Below are 17848 nucleotides of genomic sequence, written 5' to 3'. Positions count from 1 at the left end.
GACAACGCCGCCGTGGCTACAGAAGAAATGTCTGATGCAGCAGTAGCTGAAAGCGTGCAAAATCCCGATGGCAGTGATGATGGTGCCTGTGAGGCAGATCCGTATGACGTGCCTACTGCAAAGGAGGTGATGAACGCAATGGACGTTATGCGCCGTTTCGTCAGCTCGCGCGACGATGAAGGAGTTCTACACAATTTAGCTTCTTTGGAGCGGCGTGTTGTGCCTTCACTCGTGTCGAAGAAGCAAGGGGCAATTCCGCAGTTTTTTGCTGTAAAATAAATGCTTGAAGGGGGAGTTCACCTTCATGAATATCTTGAGCTATTTGGTTTCGTTTCTGCATCATTCGTACGAGCCTTCACGCGAAACCTGCATGTGACGAAAACCTGCATGTAACGAAAAATTGCGAGCTTTTGTCAACTTCGTTATATCCAGGTTTAACTGTAGCTGATAATGAAGAGCTAGTGACCACTTCGTGCTAATTAGGACAAAATCTGAGTGTGCACAGACATAGCTGGTGACCTGCCTGATGTGGCAGCTGAAAACTCTCGTGAGCAACCTGGCAGCGTACTAAAGCACCTATGCTGCCAAGCCACTCTACTTCCCACTCTGCTCCTGCTACTTTCCTGCACTCCAATACTCCGGCCTTGGCACAACATCACATCACCCCCACTGAATCGCACACTCTATGCACGTGACAAAACTGAACCCTGGCTGAGTGTTGTGCACTATATCATGCCAGATTATGGAATGGAACATGAACAGCTGAGTGTGTCGCTTGCATTAAATCCTGCATCATCTTAGTCTCTAATCGTAGCAACAATAAGCTACTGCATGCACAATTAAGGGGAAACACTGCTCTTTAAAGCCGAAAACTGGGTCACTATATTTTCATGTTCTTTTGCTCCAGGTTGACGCAAAGTATTTATTTTTGAATTGTCCTTGATTGGTTTAGGCTTTCCCATAATCACTCTGAGCATGTAGCAAGATGTTATTCTTAATTTTCTCAAAACAGCATTTCTAATGGAGTCACACTTTTGGAATGATGATATACAGTAAAACCTCGTTATTTCGAACTCGGCTGATTCGACATCCTGGATAATTCAAAGGTTTTCTGCGGTCCCATATTTTCCAATGTAAATATGTAAATTCCAATGTAAATCTGCTGCACCGCCGGATGATGACTCCAAGTCAGAAGATGATGCACCATGTGCTATGCTGCTGTCACATGCAGAGCGTGTACAAGTAGTGACTGTGTTTTCAGCCGCCTATGGTGACCGTACGACCCTCTCCGTGATTCAGGCTTATCTGATTGCGCGTAAACGGAACAGCGTGCAACGGTGCATTCATGATTTTTTCAAGCCTACTGCCGAGCCCGAATAAGTGCATGGAAATAAAGGATTTCATTTTTTTTTCTTAATCTGCTTTTTCGGACACCTGTTTATTCGGACATTTCCACAGTCCCCGTGAGGTCCGAATAAACGGTTGGCGACTGTATTATTTATGACTAATTTAACTTTAGATGCAGTGCGAAGGTAGCAGAAAACTTGAAACAGCAGGGACTGATTAGTAACACATTGCTTTTAAATCACGATGACTTTACTGTTGCCGATTTCACCTGGTTAAAAGCGAGTGCCCATTGGTATCCTTTGGAAGACCCCCATAGCAGGGTCAGAAACAGATGAAAACTTTTTCACAGGCAAAATTTATTTTTCATAAAACTTTATACAACTTTCATAAAATGACAGATTGAGACCAAATTTGTAAACTAGTCAATAAATTTAGGGAGCTGGCAAGTACATATTTATTCACCAGCCCGCCATAATTTCTGACTGAAGGGCACATGGGGGCCTCGGCCCTTGCACAATAAATTATGGCAGCTACAGGGAGCGTTTGTCCTGTGTTTCTTCACTAAACTTTATCAACAAATTATCTTCTCTTTTTGGCAGCATTGCCCGATGACATGTATTACAGTTACTTTGCTTAGGCTGCTCTGACAATCCCAGTGGCTTGTGAACATAGTCGCAATGCTTCACACTCAGTTATGCAATACCAGATTGACAGCCATAATCGTGAAACTGAAGTCCAAAATGCCTACCACTGTCAGGGTTGCAGCCAGGTGCACGACCCCAGAGGGCAATGCAGAGACCCAGAATAGTGTGAAACTGCCGCATCATTCCAGAGTCAGCATGACCAGGACCTGGAAGACAAGCAAGCAGACAATAAGGAAAATGGCAGAGGGTTATTACAGGTCTCTAAATCTTGTGGTTCTGACTATGCCGTTAGGCAGAGCAGGCTATGACTGGATCAAATCTGTTTTGCTACTTTAGGTTTGAAGGACGCACCGGCAACATATCAAACAAATAAACCTTTTTCTGCTCGACTCAGTAGCCAAATTGGCCTGTGGTCCTGTAGGCAAAGCTTGAAAGAGTCTAAATAATTGAACGGTGCAATGCGAAAAACTTACACTAAGCTGTCCAAATTATTGGTCAGTGACTGCACCATAGCATCGAGTGCTAGTGCCTTACCATGCATTTTTAAAAGTACTGTCTTGGAAATTATGGACCACTGAGTGAGTGCGGCTAATTCAAGCTGCAAATGCGAAGAGAAGAATAACTGCACGTGCTTCTAGACTACGAGCCTATTAAATGGTACCACAACATTTAATGCTGGCCACACGTGGACGATGCGGAACTTGCTCAATTCTTCACTGCATTCATTTTCTTATGCACTAAAGCGCAGCATGTGATGACATTGGGCTAAAGCAATGATTGCATGGTGCTTTACACTGGTTATGCAGAGAGCCGTTGCATGCATTGTGGGCCGACCTTTTACGCAATGCTCAACAGCTGAATTCGCAATGTACATCTGCTGTTGCGATCGGTAGTGATGCATCGGAATTTGGCTCGTATCTGATCAAAAGAGCAGAAACTTTGTTCAGTATAACTATTGTGCAGTTCTAGGAGTTTGAATATGTGGGAGTTTTTCCCTATTCAAATACATAGAACTCTGCTGGGCCTGACCAAATAGCTTGAATTATCCAGCAATTCAAATTAAGAAGCTTCAAATTACTATATTTCACTGTAGCAACAATATTTCAGTCAAGGATCAAGGTATTTGCTCCAAATTTTTTGCACTGATTCTTTTATGTTTGGACAATCAGGCAGATGCTTCAGAGCAGCTCTGCCCAACTGCTGTTAGGACTTGGCACAGAGCGAACGAAAGTTTGGCCAGAAGAACAGACGGCAACAGGGCACTCACCCATTTCAGTGAGGAGTCTCGTAATCAGGGCATCCTGATCATGCAAGCAGTCCACGCCTGGACTGGGTGCAAAGATGGGGCTGCCTTCTTCCAGTGAATGGCACGAATGTGTCAGCTGGACTTCTAACATGGCTGCCACATTCTTCTGCAACCAAGCAAGACAGAAAGAGGATCTTAAAAATTTTGAATGAAAGCCATTGCTGATGGAAGGCAGTTAATTATTTAGAGGACATATGTCTGTGGAGTCTTGAGACTTCCATAACCTTGTATAAACATATATTTCCCTTCCCCATTGTTTTTTCTTGCAGTCTGCCAACAGGGAACGAAGAAGTTTCTGATGACTGCACAAACAGCATTGCCTAAACACAGCTTGCTAGAAAGAAGCATGTGGAAAGAGATGGAGAGCATAAATAGCCAAGTGAGGAGAACCGTTGCCAGGGGCAACCAAGTACTGAGTGCACATAAGAATGCTTCAAGTCAGTCGGAATTATACACCCAATATACTAGATTACCAGATGCTACAATACATGCCTAAAATAGCAGCTTGGAAGGCCACAAGGACCCATGGCTAGGGATGGACAAATAGTAAATTTTAAATTCAAATAGAATTCGAAGGAAATAGTAATCTAGTCGAACAATTTCAAATCAAATAGTTTGAATGGCAGTACTGTGAATAACACACATTTTGATGAAAAAAATATGGCAGCATGTGCTATAATCAAGCTAATATAAATACAATTCTTTTGGCTCGAATTGAATAGCAGTGGTCCTTGCATAAAACCTTGAATTAAGAGCCAGAAGGTGAAAAAGAAAGAATGAGATGGGCACCCAACTTGCAGACGGCAAGTTTATTTCCAGCGCTGTTATAGATATTTTCATGCAAAAAAGCAAGTACAACATTTATTTAAAACGCTTTTAGAATGGCTAACAGTACAGAAAGCTTATTTTCAGACTTCTGCTGAGCGTTGACTTCCAGCATACAGTTGACTTCCGTTAATCCGACCCTGATGGGACCAACGAAATTTATCAAATTATCTAGCAGGCCAAATTAACACCAAAACACACCGCTGATTCCCCCGGCAGTATTTGCCCAATTATAACGTGTTCCCAAATCAAACAAGCGCCCACTTTCTATATGTCCAACGTAGAAAATTAACGTAAGAATGATAGTAAATTAATCAACAATGAAGAAATCTAATGTGCGGCCGATGCTTTTGCCACAAAAATGGGCAACGGTCTATATAATATGTGCTGCAGGCAACTTTGCTGCGGTACATCCATGTTAAGCAATAAAGTTAATGAAAGCCACAAAGGCAGTTTTGGTTTCGTATCCGATTGCATCATGCAAGCAATATTCCCCTACATAAAAAAGAAAAATGAGTGCATTAGAATAGTAAGTGCTCAAGGTATGCAAATATCAAACTGTCAATTTTGAAGCAAATATGAATAATAAAAACCAAGTGCAAAGTGAATCTAATAATTTTTTTTTCACTAACAAGACGTAGAAAATACGAAAAAGCAAGTTTATTTCACTGCAAATAACACACCGGAAAATTATGCTTTGTGGTCAACAAAATTCTTTAGTGCAACACTCCTGCTTCACAGTATCATAACTGCAGTTATTTAATGATGTAGTGAAGGAAGGATAGCTACTCAACAAGTCCGGGGAGCAGTGACCATCCTCCTGCATGTCACAATTCCTTCACCGAAATGAGCTGCTCACTGGACTAGTGTCTGGTGTTGGCAGGTATCTCTTTGCAAGCCAAGGCAACAGTGAGCACCATGCTTACCCCACCACTCACATGAATCTTTATTGGCCCAAAATTTCATCATGAACATCTTTGAACCTGTACTTGTGGTAGTGAAAATTGCTGCCATAAGAAAGTGAAAATTTCTGCTGCTTTATGAGCTTATCCAAGTCTTTCAACAGTGCTGGCACGGAAGGAGCCTCTTCAGAAGCTTTCCTTGTTGAGGACATATAAGGGTTCCTCGATGCTTGGATTTTCTTTGCTTCTTACAAAGCCAGGTTTTTTAATCCAGTTTACTACTGAACCATCCTGCTGGTACTCAACTACTTCAGAATAAGGGTCTAAAAACATTGCTAAGCTTGCTAATTGGTCAAACTTGCAGTTTGGAAACTGCCTTTAGGCACTTAACCAGATTAGTAGCAGACAGAGAGGTTTGCACCAAGAAGCTGGTGTTGTACAGATGCATGAAGAGGCAGGAGAGTGTGGTTGCTTGAGCTTATAGTGGCCGGTATCCATAAGCATTAGCAGAGGCCCTGTGACAGTGCCCCCTTCTTACTTTTGATACACTTCACTGCACAAAAATATATGCGTCACCGCAATACAGTCTGCACGCTTCGCCGCATAACACAGCTATACTGCGACGCAGCTCACTTAAAGAACCGACAACGGCAGTTTTCGGTAAGGGTGTACAAACACTGAATGGCAGATTTCGAACTGAAAATCAAATTGAATATCATAAATTTTTTCACAAAATTTAATGCTTACAAGTTTTGTAAAAGATAACATGGTGTTGCACATGCTCGGGAGTCTCCTAGCATTGCATAACAAGAATTCATAATAAGAATCTATCAGTAACTTAGCTATGAGAAATCAAGATATACAGTATTGTCTACTCTTACCAAAGGGAACACTCAATTAGTATGCCAGCACTGATTACAGCTCAATTCAGTATATGAAGGTCGGCAAATTTTTTTTTTTTTTCGAATATAACTTCTGCTGAATAGAGTTGGGTGCCTTTTTTTCATCTGAAGCTAATAAATTAGTGCAATATTGCTGTATAGAATATCATGAGATTCTCAGTTTAATAGTGGACCTGTGTTTTGCGACAATCTATTATTTATTGCACAGAAAGTTTTGCTTTCCAGTTTTCCTCCAAAGTATAGGTCTTTCGTATCCCAAGTAATGGCAGATAGGTTACTGTCACAAAGTGCGTGCCCACGTCCTTCTCGACATGGCCGCCATTGCCGCCGCAGCTGCAGCGCCGCTTACACGGTGGTAGGGAGGCAATCTACCGTGACCACGAGGCATAACGGGCGGAGCAGACGCATACCGCCGAGGTGGAAGAAGGCCATGGGATGGCCGATGTGCTTATAGATGAATTAGAGCGCATTGTGGCTGTTGGGCCCAGCCCTCCGGGAGTTTTTGCACGAGATAGGCTCCGAGGAAGAGGCGGATCGCCGCGAGCGCAAGAAAACGCAAGAGTTGCAACAATGCGAGGCCAGTGAGGGCGATCGGGCACGATCTTCCTGGGGTGTCCTCATGTTGGAGAGGGAAATTGCGCTGTTGCACGCGAAGGAGGACCGTGTTTAGAGCATTCGCATCTCAGAGGGCCTGCCGGGCTCTACCGTCACCTCTGTGAAACCTCATCCCTCCGCAGTGAGCCTTGCTCAGGTTTGTGACCAGACGTATCCTCCCTCGTGCCTAAGCCCTTGGGTGCCAGGGCCTTCGAAACGAACAAGGCCAGTGCTTTGAAAATCAGGTGGTGTCGTGGGTAACAATGGTCAGAGGCTGGCCACGAAAAGCGTCAGCTGCCGGGCAGGCAAATTGTGCCATCGCAGGCCGAGAGAGGCAGCGAGGTGCAAGGCGCGGCAGAGGCTGGGCGAGTTGCCGCACGCTGCAGCAGTACGGGGTATGAACTGCTGGCAGATTGCAGAGGGTGAGGAAGAGACCGTCAATCAAAACGACAAGGAGGTCGCAACGACAGAGGCGTCAACAGAGCTTGGTGGTTGTGGGGCATCGCTTGTCGCCGTGAAGGAGGCGCGATCGAGACATTCGGCTCATCGGCAGCAGGTACCACTGAGCCGCACCGTTCGTGGCACACAATTGGCGATGCGCTGGGCATGGGCGAGGACCGAGCAGTGGTCAGTGTACCCCAATCACCGATCCAAAAGCAGGCAACCGTGGCGCGAAGCGGCATTTGCTGCGGGGTGCTTTTTGTGTCTCGCCACCTTTGCATCGGGAGTGCTCGGGGGATGGCAGGAATGTGAGCCAAGCGAGGAAGACTAAAAGAGAAGCGGGAATTTAGAAGGACAACCTGCAATGAATTGATAATTTAGTTTTGTTGTCCCAGCCATGTGCTTTTTTATCTTGTACTGCACTGTTTAAGGGGGGACGCAACTTTCGTATCGCGAAAAATTGCCCAAAAGTCGATTTCTTTAAAATCAAATTTTCGGTTTCTATAACCCTTTTTAAACCTGATACCCAAATATCATCACTGTAAACCACTTAAAAGTGCTCTAAAAAATTCGTTTTATCAGCCAAGGTGGCGAAAAATCTCGCGGAAATCAAGAAAGAACACCGTTTTTCAAGTCACAATATCTCCGGAACAGCGCGACTGAGCGCCGCCATCTTGGTCTCGTTAGAAAGCGCGTTTCTCCGTCTTCAAATCTGCCGCTTCAGCGATTTCCTCCATACAGAAACAAGCGCACAAAAAGCAAATGATTGAAGGTCGTGACGGAGTCTGCGATTGGCCGCGCCCGCCACGTGACTCCAGCGCGTTTCACCATTGGTCCGGCGCTCGCGTCGTCTGCTCGGCTCTTTGCAACTCGCGAGTCTGGACGTCTCCACTCGCTGTAATCTCGACGTGTCAAAACAGGCGCTACGCAGACATCACAGTAGCGTGGCCGATCCCTACGCTTGTGGACGTTTCAGACTCGCGGCTAAGCATTCCGAGGATCGGCGACGCGGACTTCGCGACCAAGATTCACGTGCGGAATCCTCGGACATGCGGCTAAGCCTTTCAGCACTCGGTGTTTCGGAATTCGTGTCGAAGCACATCGCGCATGCAATCCTCGGGCACACGGCTAAACATTTCGCGCATAGGGAGCCTCCGACTCGGCGATCATGCACATCGCGCGCGGACCTCTCGGACCCTCACCTAAGAATATTGTGCATCGGCGCCTCCGACTGCGCGAATAAGTGCATCGAGTGTCGGCACCTCGGAATGCGCGAATAAGCGCATCGAGGGTCGACTCCTCGAGCCCGCGACTAGGCATTTCGCGCATCGGCACATCGGACTGTGCGAATAAGCGCACTGAGGGTCGACTCCTCGAGCCCGCGACTAGGCATTTCACGCGTCGGCTCCTCGGATTGCGTGGCTAGGTACTTCCCGTGTCGGCACTTCGAAATGCGCGACTAAGCACATCGCGCGTCGGCTCCTTGTATCTGCGGCTAGGCATTTCGCACGTCTTCATCTCGGACCCGCAACCAAGCATGTTGCGCGTTCACTCTATTGTCACGATAGCTCGTAGCAATATCTGTCATACCACCCCTTCATAAAGAGAGCCTCATCACGAGCTCTGTTCACTAGGCCCCTTGGGCTGACAGACACCTGGCTGCAGAAGTGATCGAGGCATCATACAAAAGTACAATTCTGGAAAGCACCTAGCAGCTGTTTATCTATCACTGGCTCTCTGATCCGAAGTTCTAGAGCCATTGTCAAGTAAAGATGACTTGGGAGGCTGCCGACACTCGGAGCCTTCATTCAGTAACATGGTCAATTCTAACAAAAAAAAAAAGCCTCACTGATTATACTGGAGATTGCTATCAATCGGGCAGCCTGCGGGTACAGGCTGCCTGAATGTACACTGGAACTGTATTCATGCCCACACAGAGTTCTGCACGTCACTTGGTTTGAAACCTAGGCACCATGCTCTTGGTAGAGCAGCAGCAGCAAAGAATGCCCTATAAAAAGAAAAAAAAGGGGGGGGGCGGTGAAAGCACACCAAACCGGAGGCCACATATACAAGAAGCCCCACATCACAAAAAACCCCAAAGACTACAAATTTGCTGCCTTTTAGAGAACTGAAGCCGTTTTCTCAAAACTGTTTTTCTGCCTTTTTGCTCAGTTTCTGGAGCTGATTTCCTTGTTACCGTTTAACATATTTTGACTCCGTTTCTTTTTGTCACGTTCCTTGGGCTGCAGTGCAGATCGTGACATTCTCGCTTTCTTATCTTGACCCTTTGTAAGTTTACGATATGGCTATTCGTCTACCCTGAAAGTGTGCATGATGTGAAGTTAACATAACATATGGCACTTCAAAAAATCTGTGTTGCGAAAAAAAAGAATGCAAGAATGTCACGACCTTCAGCATGCATTTAGCTATGCAGTCAATACTTAAAGGGACACTAAAGGTTACTATTAAGTGAACGTGGACTGTTGAAATACCATCCCAGAAACCTCGAAACGCATGTTTCGTGCCAAGGAGAGACTTACTTTAAGAGAAAATGCGTTCTGAAGCGTTCGCGTACCTCTAGCGCAGTTCAAATCGCCCGCCCTCCGATCGAGGAGTACTGACATCATGTTCTCATAGTGACGTTGCGCCATCGGTGAGTAGAACGGCGTCCGCAGACGGCGCTACGGCTTTTCCGCGCAAAACGCAAACGCGCGGCCAGAAACAGAGCCAAGACAGAGCCGACAGCAGAGCGAAAGCGGGAGTATGGTGGCTAGCGGAAGGAGAAACGCACGACCATAAGCCGGTACTTTATTCTATGACGCAAACTTCGACGCTCGTCGCAATGGTCCCTGACAACGACAGATTGGCTCGCGATGCTGGGCTCAACTTCAGTGATTTGAGCACTGATGAGCGCGACCTGCTGCTGAGGGCTCGCGCTGCCGGCGTCGTTGCGTACTACGACGGCGGCCTCGACACCGGCTCTCCGGAGCGGGAAAGCAACGAGGGCTTCCCACGACATCACAAGGACGTGGCATTATCACTGCTTGTTCGAAATGAAAGTTTCGCGAGCCAGCAGAACCCGCACAGCACGACGCGATAACGAAACTACTGAAACTCCAAAGCGTGAGTGGCGCAGAGTCGAGCGCGCAGAGTCGAGCGAAAGCGAAACCTTTCGACCACCCATACTAGAAGGGTAACGTCAAAATGTTATTTTTTTCTTAGAATCGAATAGACGTAGACAAGTAGCATTTTCTTCCGTCTTATAATCGAATGAAATGATATTTTCAATACGAGTAGCTGAGTATTAGTAACACAAATTATTAGGAGTGCTTTCGTCATCGGGCTAGTACCAGAATGTCACTGGGGGGTCTCAAATCGTGTCATGCATTTACCTCAATTTCTCGGTTACTAAAGCTCTGTTCACGATTATATTGACGCCTTAGATGTTCTAGAACATTGCTCTACCACTTTAGCTTGATTTTCTGGTAACCTTTAGTGTCCCTTTAACAAGACTTCTGTCACGTTTTTTAAGTTCCCCAGGCTCTCAAGAAAGTAAGAGGGAGAAAGATTCTGCTCAATAAAATTGAATAAGATGTTCTCAAGATATCGCTCTGAAACTTTTATGGAAGTATCAGGAAGACAGTCTAAACATTTGTGCCAATTTTCATCAAAATCCATGAAGAAATAAGGAAGTTGATTTTCAAAACAATGTCCCCCCTTAAAGACAAATAGAAACGTGTACTTCGTCCTTCGAATAAAACATCCACGCACATATACGTAGGCACACACCGTGCGGGGTACGAAATGTGCTCAAACATGTGCAGTGCACGAGGCAATCAAGGCGGCGTGAACGAGATGGGAGAGCTGTACAGCCGCTAGTTGAATTTTGCCCTGCATGCGGCGCTCTCATGCCGGCGCGGCAGTGCCACTCGGCGGTGCCGTTCTTGTCTGTAGTACGCAGCAGTCGGGAACGCATATCGCGCCACTGCCATCTTCGAGGGTGTCATGGGAAAGCTTGTCGCCGACAGCTGTCAACAGAGCACACATGGTCTGGGGTGGTGGAGTTAGTTATATCTATCTGGCGTCTGACCCCAATCAAAATAAAAAATTAAAAATGCATTTTCCAGGCGATATCAAAGTGTTTCATATACACAATAACTCGATATATCTGTGTTCGACATGTCGAGGTTGGAATGTATAGCGACATGGCAGCGCCCATACAGCGCCGACCACCCGCTTCAATCTGAATTCGTGCTTGTTACTGGCTTTCCGCCCTATCAGCAAGAAACAATAGACAAAATATATCATTTCTAAGTCTCATCTTAAGCTGAGGTCAAATCTTAGGCATGTTTTGTTGTGATTATTGAGATCGGCTGTCTGTTTTCACCCTGCTAGGACTACAGACACAGCACCGAGCCGTTAAATTGGTTTGAGTTCTAGTTAGCAGATGGCACCACAGCATTAGCATTGGTGATGCGTTCACAATGAAGAAAGCTTTAAATGCCGAATTGTTCCCTACATCATTAATTTACTACCCCGCTCTAGCGTGGTACAGGATGATGGTAGAGAGCAAATGCCAAGTAGACGCTGAGCAGACACTATGGTGCAGGTGAACATTTGCAAGGGCATTGGCCCGTACTACTTGCTAAGGAGGCTGCAAGGTAACTGCAGGGAAAGTGTACAGGTAAAGCGAAGCCCTGCAGTTGCATGCCAAGCAGACGCTGAGCAGATGACGCAGCGCGGATGAGCACATCTCAAAGGGCATTTAGCCTTCCTATTGGCTCAGAATTCGTGTAGCTGCCACAGGACTGCAACCAGCCAGCTATTATACTCCTTGGTACCGGCACCACATCCGTTACAGGAAGTCAAGTGCGGACCCCGCCATAACACACTTTCATGTTAAAAATGGTCGACGGCATGGTGGCCCTGTGGTGGCTTCGTTTTTGACTCATTTTGGCTATGAGCCATGTGAATGGCAATGTGACTTGCTCACTGAAACCTGAACTGCCGATTGTACAGTTTCAAATTGATATTTATTGGTTCCGCATAATTTGAAAGTTCTGAATATTCAAATTCAACTCGAAGCGAATACCACATAGCATAACATTCGATCGAATATTTGGACAGCCCTACGTATGGCTTATGCACTTTTGGAGAAGGCCATGCAAAACCTACAATCTGAAACTACGAGGGCTTTCAATCACTGAGGCACTATAGGGAACTAAGGTCGCCATGGTAACATAGACCCACAAGCGCACCAATGCTACATGCCCGTTGTGTTGGATATTTAGAGGTCATTGTCAGCAGATATGATACACAGTTGCAGTAAATGTATGACTATGACATCAGAGACAACTGCAAAGACTTGGACAGGACATCTGACAATATACAGGCTCTTGTCTGTGAAAGGCATCAAAACAAGCACATGCAAGTGCAAGTAGCTAAATTACCTTTTGAATGTCGTCTGGTCTTAGTGTGTGCAAGTCAACAGCCACTCTTTCCACCGAGACTGCAAATGCAGCTGATGGCTTTGGATAGCGTTGTCCTGCGAAAATGCCCAGGTGGCCAGCAGGCTCCATAGGTTCTGCAAGGAGACAGGCATTACACGTAACACAGAATACCTTTTGTCTCTTTTGAGAGGTATCACCTACAGACTAACACAGAAGCTGGAATTGTAAATGTTTTGTAGCTTTCTCGTTCTAAGAGAACACTATAATAATGTAGTCATATGAGCTTTTTCAACATGAGCATGCTTCAGTTTTAAGTACATGTCAGGAGAAAAAAAGAGTTGTAAACATTTCAATTATGACTGGTTGTGAAACTGTACAATGGCTCGCTAATGCAATAATTTCCTGTGCATTTTAGCAATTAAGCTCCTTATTTTTATTCTTGAGGCGGATCTCTTGCTTACATGATGTTAATTATTAAACAATGCACACCTGACCAAATGCTGAATAATACAACACTGCACCACCAAGTGCTAATTCTAAACTGCCCTTTTTTTTTTACGTTACACTTAACTTTTTGCAACAAGGAAGGCAATAAGTATTCAAGGTCAAACTATGTTCACATTGGATGGGAAAAAATCGGGAGGGGGTTGACAACAGTAGCCCACTTTAAGAGCTCCATAAGCATATAACAAAAGATTTTCATTTCTTTCCTCCCTTTTGTTATAAAGGTCAATGGCTGTGCCAAGTAGGACACCGGTGCAGTCATTAACCACTGTACTATACGCATAGTGTGTGCCGATGGACGCGCCACTGGTGGCGGCCTTATGCAGAAATCACAGGATAGTAGCCAGCTGCACGCCGTAGCTTGTTGTGTCGCTGATAGCGCTTCTTTGTCTTATTCACATTTTCAGAGCGAAGTAGGCAACACCCTTCGCATGTGTGGGGTGACCAAAGTTTCAAGGAATGTCGAAGAAGAATTGTTGCAAGGTGAGGGGCTCAAAAACCGGCGAAAACATGCCAGCAATACAGTTCTAATCATTCCCCGCAAAGCCTCATCAGCGGGAGCAACGGTAGCAAAAATGGATCGTTGCTTCGGCGGGAAATTTCTTGTTCTCATCCTTTCATTTGTCTCACCGGTGTTCTTTTCCACTCGATCATAGTTAGATGCGTAAGCAACAAAGTTCGTCTGCAGTGCAGCATGTGGTTTAAAGGCATTTAGCTAAAGTTCGGAATGCCATTTGCCGCTTATATTGTTTTCCGCTTCTTATACCGCATTGCGCTAGCTAGGCATCACAACTGCATGAGCGCATTGTGTTGTATGTTAAAGCTATTGAAGTTTGCAAGAACTGAAATTGTTGGTTTTATGTGGCCCGGTAGATCCTCGCACCAGCTGTCGCGCACTACATGTTTTTACATCTATTTTATGCGTGGATTCGCACGTTTAACTGCTGCTACCGTAAAAACCGGAATATAGGTTGAGCTATCTTTAAAAGAACCATTGCGGAAAGTCGACCCTCGTCTTATATACCGGACATTGGCAGAAAAACTACGGAAGTCTTGCAACAATGGGCGGATGAAGTAAACAGCCGCGTTCGCCATCAGCAGCAGTGCGGCATGGTGACATTGTGGCACCGGCATTTTGCGTTTCCATTGTCACAAAGTTATATTGGTTAAAGGCTGCTTTTTCACATTTTGTTTCAAAATGAGCGGAAGCCGACATCAATTCACCGTCGCCTTCAAGAAAAAGGCGATTGAGTACGCGGAAGCCCATGGCAACCTGGCGGCACAGCGCGAATTTGGAGTATCCGAAAAGAGCATTCGGTAGTGGCGGAGGCAAAAGCAACGTATTACAACTTGCAGCAACCAAAAGAAAACGTCATTTCGTTGGTGGATCGCAGCGGACCGCAGAACTGGAAGACAAGGTTGTGGAGTTCATCCGGGAGCTGCGTGTAAGGTCGCTGCCTGTGACTGCCGAACGCATCCGTTTGAAAGCGGTAGAGATCGCGCGCGCCTTTGGACTTGGCAGTGAGAAGCACTCATCATCCGACTCTAGTTCGGACAACTGTGATCAAAGGCGTTGCTCTGATTCAGAGTAGCGCTTGTGCACTTCGTGCCCTTCCGTGTACTGTACACCCAGCCATCGACCCGCATGTTTGTCAGCACCTTATCATCACGGCACGGAGCAGTGAAATAGCGAAAGTAAGCGCATGTGTATGTGTACACATGTGCGTATCTCGTTTGTTTCACCGTTCAGCGCCGCTAATAAGGTGCTGTCAAGCACGCGGGTCGATGGTCGTGCGATACTGTTAAAAACTTGGCCAGGTGCACATGCGAGCAGCATTTAAATAAATACTGCCACCATTGTGTAACCAGCTGAGTCGCATTTGTTTCAAGGTAAGGGTGTTTTTCGTTACTTTTGCCATTGAAAAAAAAAATTTTTTTTTTTTCATTTTTAGAATTCGTTAGTTGGGGGGATCGACCTATATTCCAGTCCGACCTATAGTCCGGTTTTTACGGTAGTTGCTCCATGCATAACTTTTGTTGATTCTTTTGAGCTGTGAGGTTTTCACTTTGCCTCGTTAGTAAAGGGTATAAATCACGCTGGGTCTTACCGGAATGATACCAAGGAAGTGCTTCTTTAACATCTTTATCCTTTTCGCCCGAGGGCATCTTAAATATTGCGTTTTTTGGGGAGGAAATGTGTTTAGAAAATAGGTAGTTCAGTGCAAGAATTGGTAATATTTGCTGCGTATGGTATTTTTGTTCCATTTTTTGCTGAAAAGTTCACGTCGTGTTTGGTAAGTCATCACACCTCGATGCTGCCTGAGCAGACTTAACACGCCGAGTGATTTGTTTGTTCCACAACGTAGTCCATTCTTGCATGTGAATCTTGTACTAAACTGAATTCTTTCTTATTAAGCTTACGCTGCAGAGGACTAAACCCGGCCTTGCAGCCAGCGCTAATCTACCTTGACCGGTGCTGCTACGCCTTTAAATGTATCATGTGGCACCTCTCTCTAGTAATATAAAAAAAAAAATACTAAGTTAGTCAGACTTTAGCTTTGCACGTTTCCAAGCAGCTCCTTTGAGGAAATTAAAATTGCAAAAACTGCAACGAGAACGGGAGTTCATTGGCGTATGCAGCAGAATTGCATCGGCGGTACAGCACTAACACGCGCTTTTTTTAACCCGTGCATTTGATCACTTCGTTAACTAGTGTGCACGTTTCCATCAATAAATTCGCAATTACTCTTCTTGAGGTGACTTCGACTGCACTTATACGGCGATGTCACATGTATTCATCGGCAGAAAAATCCCAACGGCATATGCAGACATCGCACCATGCGGATTTGTTTGATGTAAGTCTGCACTAACGACGGGTGCTTATTATTGAGGTACAGAAGCAGCGTAACGGCAAGGGTAGAATAAAAAAAAATAAACGATCGAGAGATCGCATTACTCAACAAAATTTATTGGCTAGTTAGCATGAGCTCCACTTCATGCAAATGGGGTTTATGGGCTTTGGTTGCGGGACGCACCTGGCACGTATGTGGACCAAGTTGTCCCAAACACCGGTAACATCGTGTTCATACCCGCTCCCACAGAGGTCACTGTCTTCCCTACAGCTGTCACCACAGAAGAAGTAGCCTGACACCCGAACAAAGGAGAAATCGCAGCCGCGAACTTCAGCCAACCTTGCTGCAAAGGGTTGTCATCTGCTACTGCTCCCGCGCGTACTGTTGGAAGTGACCGCTAGATGGCTATCAGTGGCGTCTCTACAGGTGGTGCACGAGGCGTATAGGTGAATGAGCACAGGGACAGTGAAGATGGGCAAGTACAGCAAAGGCTACGCCAGACACTATGGTAATGCTTCATGCTGCTGCGCAACTCGTAAAACGTATCTTTGCACATTAGCGACTTGATAAAAAGCCATCAGGTCATGTACACACCTCGACATGCAAGAGTATACAGTATATGTCATTTGAAGCAAGCTAAGCAAATGCAAGTTCCCCTATAAGATAAACAGCTCAGGGTGCTTTTGTTAGTCTCCCACATGAGCTTATGGGTAGCAGTTGATGTGTCTTCCGTTCTATTTGCTGACGACCTTTACGATGTTTGACACAATGTGTACTTTAACCAAATATGAACAAAAACATTTTTTTCGGCTGCTGTCGTGCCCAAGGTAGCATGATTGCCGTGAAAATATTGTCGTGAAAATAGCAAACATGACCATGCAAACATGACCATACAGGCACAAAGTCAATGTGCCGTCATGTGCAGCACAATATACAATAAAGAAAGAAAAAAATTGCAGTATTCCCACAGTTCCTTTCCAACTCATGATTGCAATGACGCATACATCACCACAGCATTTTGGCTGGATGTAGCTCCTATATTATCATCATACATATTATCATGTCCAGTCGCCGACTGATTTTCCAGACTCCAAAAATTCGGACATGCTCTATTATTCGGTCTGCTTCACGGCACCGCCATTCTCCCCATAGACCATAATGTATAACAACTGCCGAAAGTTCGGACACCTTGCAACCTCTCGTCAGATTTTTCGGACACTTCTTGAGCCAACTCGATCGAGAGCACCATGCACCGACTCTGACCGGTGCATGGTTCGACTAGCTGAACGCCATTTTTCTTTTGAACAGAGCCTCCTTGCTGCCCCACGAAGCGGCGCTACTGCGAATCCCCGCTCGTCATCATCGTTTTTGCTTGGTTCGTGCCTACGGCAGTTCCGGTTTCAGTTTAGTAAGCCAGGTCAAGACAACCCAGCAGCTGATTTGTTTCTTCGCGCACGACGCTGCGAGTAGGCCGCATTTTTCGTTTGTGCGACTGCTGTCGGCATGGTGGTGTTCGCTTTGTGTGCTGTGTCGAGGCTCTGGTGATCCAACGCGGCATATAGAAACATCGCATCAAGTGTCTAATGGCGCCGACAGTGCCCACGCAGACTGCGCTGGGGAATGCCGGCAAGCGGGTGCCGGGAGGCCTAAGATTTGTCGCCTTCCGATGTGCTCCTTACTGATGCGGAAAATGTTCTGCTGAGACCTGCGTAGTGGTTGCATTGCGATTCCAGACACCGTCTCATTTGACAGTTTCACAGGTGCTGACACTCCTATACTGACATGCGCAGAACTCAACGACGGCGAGATCATTCGTCAGGTTTCTGCTGCACCGCCGGACGATGACTCCGAGTCGGAAGGTGACGCACCATGTGCTACGCTGCCGTCGCATGCAGAGCGTGTACAAGCAGTGAATGTGCTTTCAGCCGCCTATAGTGACTGTACGACCCTCTCCGAGATTCAGGTTTATCTGACTGTGCGTAAACGGAACAGCGTGCAACGGCGCATTCATAATTTTTTCAAGCCTACTACCGAGCCCGAATAAGTGCGTGGAAATAAAGGATTTAGTTTTTTTTTTTTCT

At 45.9% G+C, this 17848-nt stretch overlaps 1 protein-coding gene across 4 annotated transcripts in view; it reads right to left on the bottom strand.

Moving 5' to 3' along the window:
* Positions 1–17848, bottom strand: part of Nup98-96 (nuclear pore complex protein Nup98-96) — a 286308-nt gene that overhangs the window by 101382 nt on the left and 167078 nt on the right. For all 4 annotated transcript variants that reach the window (XM_075688115.1, XM_075688116.1, XM_075688117.1 and 1 more), the window contains 3 exons: positions 12412–12545; positions 3259–3403; positions 2096–2197 (listed from right to left, as the gene is read on the bottom strand). In XM_075688115.1, coding sequence (XP_075544230.1) covers positions 2096–2197; positions 3259–3403; positions 12412–12545 — 381 coding nt within the window. The remainder of the gene's footprint in view (positions 1–2095; positions 2198–3258; positions 3404–12411; positions 12546–17848) is intronic.

The sequence above is a fragment of the Dermacentor variabilis genome, chromosome 4 (genome assembly GCF_050947875.1).
Source record: "Dermacentor variabilis isolate Ectoservices chromosome 4, ASM5094787v1, whole genome shotgun sequence".
Classification (NCBI taxonomy): domain Eukaryota; kingdom Metazoa; phylum Arthropoda; class Arachnida; order Ixodida; family Ixodidae; genus Dermacentor; species Dermacentor variabilis.
The sequence above is the reverse complement of the archived record's forward strand: the minus strand, read 5'-3'. Positions and strand labels throughout refer to the sequence as shown.